This window comes from Rhinatrema bivittatum, chromosome 3, assembly GCF_901001135.1.
Source record: "Rhinatrema bivittatum chromosome 3, aRhiBiv1.1, whole genome shotgun sequence".
Lineage (NCBI taxonomy): Eukaryota > Metazoa > Chordata > Amphibia > Gymnophiona > Rhinatrematidae > Rhinatrema > Rhinatrema bivittatum.
Genome location: NC_042617.1, coordinates 521,217,097 through 521,225,893, shown reverse-complemented (window position 1 = coordinate 521,225,893; position 8,797 = coordinate 521,217,097). Strand labels below are relative to the sequence as shown.

At 41.9% G+C, this 8,797-nt stretch overlaps 1 protein-coding gene across 1 annotated transcript in view; it reads right to left on the bottom strand.

The window, feature by feature from the left end:
• Positions 1–1,855: 1,855 nt before the first annotated feature.
• Positions 1,856–8,797, bottom strand: part of KCNK3 (potassium two pore domain channel subfamily K member 3) — a 403,342-nt gene continuing 396,400 nt past the window's right edge. Inside the window, exon 2 of the mRNA XM_029596241.1 lies at positions 1,856–5,441. Coding sequence (XP_029452101.1) covers positions 4,588–5,441 — 854 coding nt within the window. The 3' untranslated portion in view covers positions 1,856–4,587. The remainder of the gene's footprint in view (positions 5,442–8,797) is intronic.

The window sequence follows — 8,797 nt, the reverse complement described above, 5'->3', positions numbered from 1 at the left end:
CTCCTCTTCCCTGTCACTTTATAACTCTTTACAGAGTTGCAAACACTGATATTTTTATTCAGCCTGCAATTTACTTGTAGATTCAGGCAACATCCTTCTTAGGTCATTGCAAATAGACCTGATAAAGAAAGTACTACTCATGAAAGCTAGCCATAAATGTGTTGCTAGTCCAATAAAAAAGATATCACCTACAAGGTCTTTGCTGACTTTTATTTCTTTCTGTTTAAGTGGGCTTTCATGGCAATTACCCTATTTAACTCTTTTAATGACATTGTCTACTTTAATAATCCTGCTTTGCGGAATGCAGTGCAGATGTAATATAATATTAACAGTGTATGGGGGCCTCTCAGCGGTGTGTGTGTATCCCTTGTAATGTATATCTATGGATGCAGGGCTGGTGTTAGACACACTGATCCCAGGCAAAAAATAAGGCATGGACATCACCTGTGCCAGGACACCTGAAGCTTGGCTTCAGTGACATCACTCAGCTTGGTCAATGGCGATCCTTGTGGCACTGGGCACCCAGGCAGTTGTTCTGCGTGTCCACCTCCCCCAAAACCGGCCCTTTACGTAGGCTAAATTTACACTTCCAGTTCTTATGTTAAATTGTTCCACCATGGCACTTATCAGGAAAGATCACATCTGTAGCAGCAAGCCATGCTCTTCAGAACAGCATGTCCATCTTTGTTTTACCTCAACAGGTTGAGACACAACATTATCTACTATATCACAAATACATTTCCCTGTTATTTAGGAGCCTGGTGAAATCAAGATTTCTTCACATATTTGATGGAGACTTTGTGTTAAATTTCAAGTCATTTGCAAGTCATATGCATGTCAGTCCAGCCAAACAAGTTGTAATTAAGTTGACCATTCTATATTTATAGGAATCTTTCAATGCAGGCTGTACAGCATAGAAACTGGCTGCATACATACAGACGAAACATAAACATACACACTCGCAAACTTACAGCATGTAACAAGGTGTTAGATTCATTAACATGATCTATAGGAGTAATTTTTAGTTAGAAATTTCTCTATTTTCTGATGGAATTGGATTTAGATCCCAATCCTATAGATTTACAGAAAACAAACAAACAAAAAAAGTCCATTAGATTTTGATAGGTTTATGAAATAATATTGTTAAGAGTAGCTACATTTTTGGATAATTCAGCCATAAAATAAAGAGTCTTTAAGAGTCCGTCCCCCCACTGTTCAGCTGAGATTCAGGGCAGTAAAGACTGAAAATCAATGCCACCTCAAAGCCAACATTTGGTGGCCTATTTGAAATAGATCATCTCGGTCCACCACCGTCACAGGGTGGCACTAAATGGCACCTTTGTTGATTGTCTCAGTAGAGAAGCTAAAGATTGCATACACATGGAAGCTGACTTACCTTCACACTCTTAGCGGTGGTCTCCCTAGAGCAGGTTTGAGGCACATTGGCAGGGGGCGGGGGAGCTTGTACTGTCACTACACCAGTTCTACACCTGTTCTGGGGATAAACAAAGGACTTTGTTTTCTGGTGCAGTCAAATGAGTTCCTTTCATGAGCAATGGACTCTGTAGAAAAAGAAAGCTTCCCTGTTTTCCTTCTGAGATTTGTTTTATTCCTGGGCAAAATAAGCATGTGGAGTTTTTGATATGTGCTACTTCTGCTGTTAAGGATCCAAGTAAATTGTGTGCCACTGTGCTCATTAAACACCAAGAGAAACCTGAGCCAGCTCCATCCTGATACATTCGTGCATAAGTGCTGAACGACCACGGGGAGGAGATATTTACAAACGGCCTGACGTTACAGAAAGAAAATGAGGAATATGAGCAGTTTTTCTGTTTTCAGGCCTTATTTACCAAGCTTTTTTTTTTTTTTTTCCCATAGACATAGCATGGAGCTTTATAATTGAGGCCCTTAGTTTCTTTGAAGATGACTCAAGTCTAGGTTCACAGCCACATAGCACAATGGGCTTATGCCTTTAACAATAGTGCAGTACTGGTGTGTACATATGTGTGTGTGTGTGGGGGGGGGGGGGGGGGGAATGGGCGGAACAAGGGGTTCTGAAATAATCAACTTGACTTTCATTCATTCTTCTTTTTCTTTCTGTTGGTCTGATAGCTATATTGCTTTACATTTTTTTCTCCAAAGATATTTTATTCTTAATTATTTTACATTGCTGGGGGGGGGGGGGGGGAAGATATGATCATTATAACATGACCCTATGCCATTCTAAAAGGTTCTGCCTGGTGGAGGACATCCTTCAACATATTCCTGCTTTCAATATAACATCATAGTGTTGTCATAGGTATATGATTCAAACTCACATAGGGCAATGGTGAGGGCAAGAGAGGGAGATGACTGAAGACTGACAGTAGATGGGGCACCTGGGCAGAGCAAGTGGCCCTTATCTGCTCATAGCTCTTATGTTACTATGTTGCTGTCTCATCATTTCCCCATTTGCCTTTGTTGTTTTTGGCAGTACTGTTTGCCTAAGCTGTAAAGAACCATCTTTACCCTGGACAACTGTGCTACATGTGGTGTCTTTCCCTGCATCCTCTGCAACAGAAAACATTCATGTGGATCAGAAATTCTCTTTAGCATTCATCGTCAACAACACAGAATAGTGTTTGGAAGATAGTCATTTACTACCAGGGAAATTACCATCATACCAGAAACACTGATGTGTCCAAAAAAGCTGAGATACCATTCTGTGTTATTCAGACTGTTGCTTTACTTCCTGCAAGATCGTGTTTTCTTCCACTTAGGTCGGTATCAAACGAAATATTCTTGAATTCCATAATTATTCTGCCTCTTTTTTTTTTTCAGACCAGATTCATGGCAGCAGGTGATTCAATGACTGATTTCCAACAACAGTTAAAACTGTAATGCAGTGGCATACGGAAGCGGTTACAGTAACAACTTAAATAGCAACGTACTCTAACCAGCACAGTGTATATATAGCATTTTCCTCCTTTTCTCTACTTTTTTTTTTTTGGCTTCATCCTTATTTTGTGATGGCCTGCTCTTACATCACCTTCTTGGTCATAACTTGGGAGGATGGAAAGAAGTGATAGACTCTGGAAGGCAAGGCCAAAGGCATACACACCAGATGAGAGTGTAGGATACATCTTCAGTCTCTTTTCTGGGTCTAGAGGTCAGGACTGGGGGCTTCTCCTGGTAATGTGAAAACCCTGTTGTAATAACTTTGGCTCCAAGAGATCAAAGCCTGATTGTTTCAGACTATCACATTTCAACTTTTTCTAAACTTCTCTAGCATGCTTCTGGTTTCCAAGAAAGTAGTTATTTTAAGATGTCTCATGTATATAAGACTATCATTTCAAGCAGCCTGTTCAGCCAGAATTACTTTGCTTCATTCTGCAATCTTCTCTCCTAAACTGAATGCCTTTCCTATAAAATAAGACACCTCTCACTCACAGCATCTATATTAACTTACATTTTAAAACAAAACCTCACACTTACAAGATTTTAAACTTGTAGAGAATTAACTTTGTAACTGTAGTCACTATCTCTTGCTCATCCATTAATTATTAAATATTAATATTTTTCAAACAGCAAACATTTTCCTGAGTATTGTGGTGGCTCTTTAGTAATGTCTAAAATGGTCAAAGTTACAGTACAACGAGGATTGGGATCATCTATTTTTCATTTCTTCTTTAACCACATTTCTTTGGGATTCATGGGCTTGCTTTTAAACAACAACACAACATTTCAGTCTAGGGTTCTGTATGCAGTGACTCTCCACCGAAAGCTCTGTTTTCTTGAAGTCTTATATACTGTAACATCCCCAGGCTGCCCCTGGTTGGCCGTATGTAACCAAGAGTGGCTCTATGTGTCTTGATGAAGATGCCATGGTTCATCTTGGACAACCTGAGGAGTTCCACAGCTATCTGCAGCTTTTCAGTGTATAGCACTGCTTTGTGCTTTGGAAAACCCATGCATCAGTAGCAAACCCAGTCATAGTAAAACCACATTAGGGCATACGCTGGTCCTTTCATTCACAGCCGCAATGCACTCAGCTGGTATATACATGTACTGACATTACAACAAGAAATCTGTGGTAGGGGAAGGATTAATCTGACTTACTTAGGATACTGCAACCCAAACTCATTAAACATTATGGGAAAGCATATTTCTGGTTAATACAAATTACATAATGTGCATCGTTGGGTATTATGTCAAGTACTGGCTTAGCTTTTAAGATAATCAAGATCTTAACTGTAGCTCCAAAGAGAGAGTAAAACATTGGCTCTGAAAACTGGTATGCAACCAATTTTTCTTATTTGAACTAAATAACTCTCAGAAATTCATTGATAAAGAACAGAAAATACTGATGCTGAGCATCCCTAGTGTGTGTATATAAGTGCGTGTATACAAACAGAAAGGTATTGCACACTTGTATCTGTATGCTTCTCTGTACCTGTCCCCAGACACACATTACTATATATTTTATATCTATAAACATATTTATTCATAAATTTTGTTTGCAGAAAACCAAGTTTTTCCACCTAGTATGGCAGGTTTCTCCCTGGCTTCAATTAACTCTGTGAAAAGTTTCTATTGAGAGGGTTGGTGCTACACAGAGCTCCTCCGCTTCATAAGTCCCCTAAACCCCGAGAGGCTGTGCAAGCCCGTGGATACAGAACTGATGCCTGAATGCTGAGTATTGCAAATGCATCCATTAGAAGCTATATCAGGAAACCTGCAAGGTGATGCTTGGCTCTGCTCCATACAAGTGTCCGACGTGGACAAGTCTCGAGGAATAATCATGGGGATGGAATATTGCAACTTCTCCCTGCTCTTGTACCACAGGCATGAGCACATGGACTGGAAGTGCAGCACCTCAGCATAGACATTGCGGAAGCCACTGGCAGATGAGCTGGTGTCCGTCGTATGAATGTTAGGCTGCCCATTATGGGTGAGCAGTGCCCGGTGCTCAGCATCCCTCTTCTCGTCCTCTGCATTCATGGTCATGAAGCGTAGTACCACTAGGTTTAGGAAGGCCCCAATGACTGTTAGCCCTGTTAGGATGTAGACAAAGCTAAAAGCCACATACTGAGGCATAGTCTGCAAGGCCTCATCCTTCTGGAGGGCCACATAGTCCCCAAAGCCAATAGTAGTGAGTGTGATAAAGCAGTAGTAAAAGGCATGGAAGAAGCTCCACTGCTCATAGGAGGAAAAGGCAGCTGCTCCAACGCAAAGAGTGCTTATACAGGAGAAGAAACCAATGGTGACCATGTTAGCCATGGAGACTTCTGCCCGCCTCATACCAAGGCACTTCTTAATTCGGTGCAGGAGGTACCTGACAAAGGTGTTGATCCTCTCGCCCAGGCTCTGGAACATGACCAGTGTGAGAGGGATCCCCAAAAGGGCATAGAGCATACAGAAGACTTTCCCTCCATCTGTGCTTGGTGCTGCATGTCCATACCCTATAGAGCAAAATAAAATAAGATTGATATCGTCCACAAAATTTTATCCTGACACTAATTTCTAAGCATTTCTTTTCCCATCCAACAGCAGTAATTGTTCTAGTTAGTTAACATCTGTATATAAGATGCTGATGCATAGGAGTAAAGTACCACTGAGGAATTTGGGAGATATACAGATATAGTTAGAGAGCTACATATAGTACAATTTGTCCTCAAATAAACATGTTTTTTAAATATGTCTGTGTGGCATTTTACCCATTGGCAAGGGGCAGGGGAAAGAATCTAGGAATAGGGAAACTAGTTACTGGTATGTACCGTTTAATATTGTTGACTGAAGGCTATTGCCATAATACCTCTGACTGGGGCATATGTATGGTGTACTTTTGTGTAGTGTGTCCTGGGATTGCTTTGTCAGTATTGAATCTGACCCATTGGTGAGCCATTGGTGTATTTTGGTACATAACCAATTTATGAATTATTTTGAATATTGTTGACTATTTATGTGATATACACTCTATTGGCTTTGTTAAGAATGCTAGCAGAGGGTATTAGGAACCCAATCCATATAATGTGTGTTCATTGTTTCAAGGTGGGTTTCTCTTGAGTTCTGGGTAAGGTCTACTCTGAAGTTTTCTGGGTTTATGGCTTTGGAGTTGCTCCTGGACCCTTTGCCATCAGAAGATAAGAATGTGAGAATTATAGCTCTGTTTTGTTCCTGGTTTTATACTGGGATTTTATATCTGTAAACAGCTGCTATGGAACCAGGAATTTCTAGCCAGAGTCCTTTCCTAGGGATTTCCACAGCTAGAGGTGAATGTCTGTTGTACTGTGAATGTTTGAGCCAGTGCTGGATTTTTTCTTTCTTTTTTAATTCATGTCTGTTTGCCTCTCTTGTGAGGATATTCCTACCCAAGGAATGAAGGGCATGTTTTGTTACATTGCGGTAGTGTCCTTTTTTTTCTGGATGGAGGGAGAGATGATAACTGAGCTGGCCTGCTTCTATCCTACCTGCCTCTGACATGTGCAGTCTCTGCCATTTGTAGTTTAAGTGCAGTGTCCTCTCATGGTGGTTGCCACGCCTTTCACCATTGCTAGTTGGACTGGAAATAGTTCGGAGTTCAATAGACTGTCCCTGTTGTAGTCTTATTATTTTGTGAAATTGTATTATTTTTGTGTTCCACCTTTCTTTTTTTTTTTGTAATATACTAACTTGGGAATCCAGAGACACTCCATGGGGACTGCTTTGCCATTTGCTATCCCTTGCCCCTTTCCTGCATGAACCCAAGACTTCCTGGCAGACTAACCATAGAGATGTGCTTCGTTTTTTTCTACCGGGTCGTTTTTCGGTTCGGATACTTCGTGGTACAATTCGGGTTTTCTCGTTTCGTTTTTCGAAAAACGAAATGAGGAAACCCGAAACCGGGCCAAAAAACGAATCGGGAAACGAAGCTAAAAAAAAAACCCACCCCAAGCATTTAAAAGCATTTTCGTACATATATACAACCCCCCCCCCCAATCCCGATCCCTCCCCAAGACTTACGAACATCCCTGGTGGTCCAGCGGGGTCCCGGGTGCCAATTGATCCTTCGTGCCCATGTGCGCTATTGCCAGGCTTGCTCAAAATGGTGCCGACTGCCGAATAGCCTCTGAACTACCATGTCACAGGGGCTACAGGCGCCATTGGTCAGCCCCTGTCACATGGCCATCGGCACCATCTTGTGCTCCTGTCATGTGACTGGAGCTGACCAATGGTGCCGAAAGCCTCTGTGACATAGTATGGGCAAAGGCTATCGGCGCCATTTCGATTACTGGCAGCCGACAACGAAATCGCTCCCGGACCCCCGCTGGACCCCCAGGGATTATTGGCAAGCTTGGGGGGGTCAAGAGCCCCCTCCTGACCCCCCCAAGGCTTGCCAATAATCCCTGGGGGTCCAGCGGGGGTCCGGGAGCGATTTCGTTGTCGGCTGCCAGTAATCAAAATGGCGCCGATAGCCTTTGCCCATACTATGTCACAGAGGCTTTCGGCGCCATTGGTCAGCTCCAGTCACATGACAGGAGCACAAGATGGCGCCGATGGCCATGTGACAGGGGCTGACCAATGGCGCCGGTAGCCCCTGTGACATGGTAGTTCAGGCTATTCGGCACCATTTTGAGCAAGCCTGGCAATAGCGCACAACATGGGCACGAAGGATCAAATGGCACCCGGGACCCCGCTGGACCACTAGGGATGTTCGTAAGTCTTGGGGAGGGATCGGGATTAGGGGGGGGGGTGTTGTATTATAGTTAATTTAAATGTTTGGGGTGGTTTTTAATTAAAAAAAAAAAAAAAAAAGTGCCCCTCTCCCCATGCAAACCCGAAAAACGAAATTTCCCCGAAATTCGGGGAAAATTCTTTTCAGGTTTCGGGGACTCCGAAACCACAACGAATTAGGAAATTTCATGTAATTTCCTAATTCATGCGATAAACGAACCACATCTCTAACCATTACTCTGGGCTGGGAGGCGGAGGGTTACTGAGGGATCAGTGTGTCCTGTACCTGTCACATGAACACTTTATGCATTATGTATCCCGCCTATGAGGATACATGAGCCTGTACTGCTTTAAGGAACTATCAAGCTTAACCCTGTTAAGGGCTGTTTTCAGAGCAGCATGTAAGGTGGTGTATCTAATGTGTCTGAATAAGTAAGCTCACATCAAAAACAGAACTGCTATTTCTCAACAGTGGAACAGGACAGAAAAGAACAAGAAAATGTTTCTGATCTTTAACTTCATTACCCTGATGTAGTGGAACACCCATGCTAAAAGTTCTTTTTGTCATACAGTATGATAGTTGTAGCATTAATTTAGTGGTAACACAATAACCTTTGACTATTGGTACAGTGATGCACATTAATAACAGATAACAGGCACATTAATGCTTTTGGCACAACCCAAGGTGACTGAATAAACCTGAATATACACCACTGTGGGAGTCATTATACAAGATTTATTTTTCAAAACTGTGAAACACTCAAGACAATACTGAATAGGTATTCTCAAGCATTGATCAAATTGTGCTATTACAATGTATCAATCATTTACATATTTATATTTTACATGTGCAATTTCTAACTTCAAACAGGCCAAACTAGATGCATTTAGTCAGCAGAATTAAATTTTTCTCCCTTTTCCAAGCATGTGTGTTTATGTGCTTATTTATAGATTAAGTGTAAGTACTGTTAATTCACATACTTGGGACAGACAACAAAATAACACTAGATATCCAGACTGCATCTTGCACAAAGAAGAGTAGGACTGTACATTCATACGTCCAGCGATCAGCTGGTAAGTAGATTGCTGAGAAACTGTTGAATAT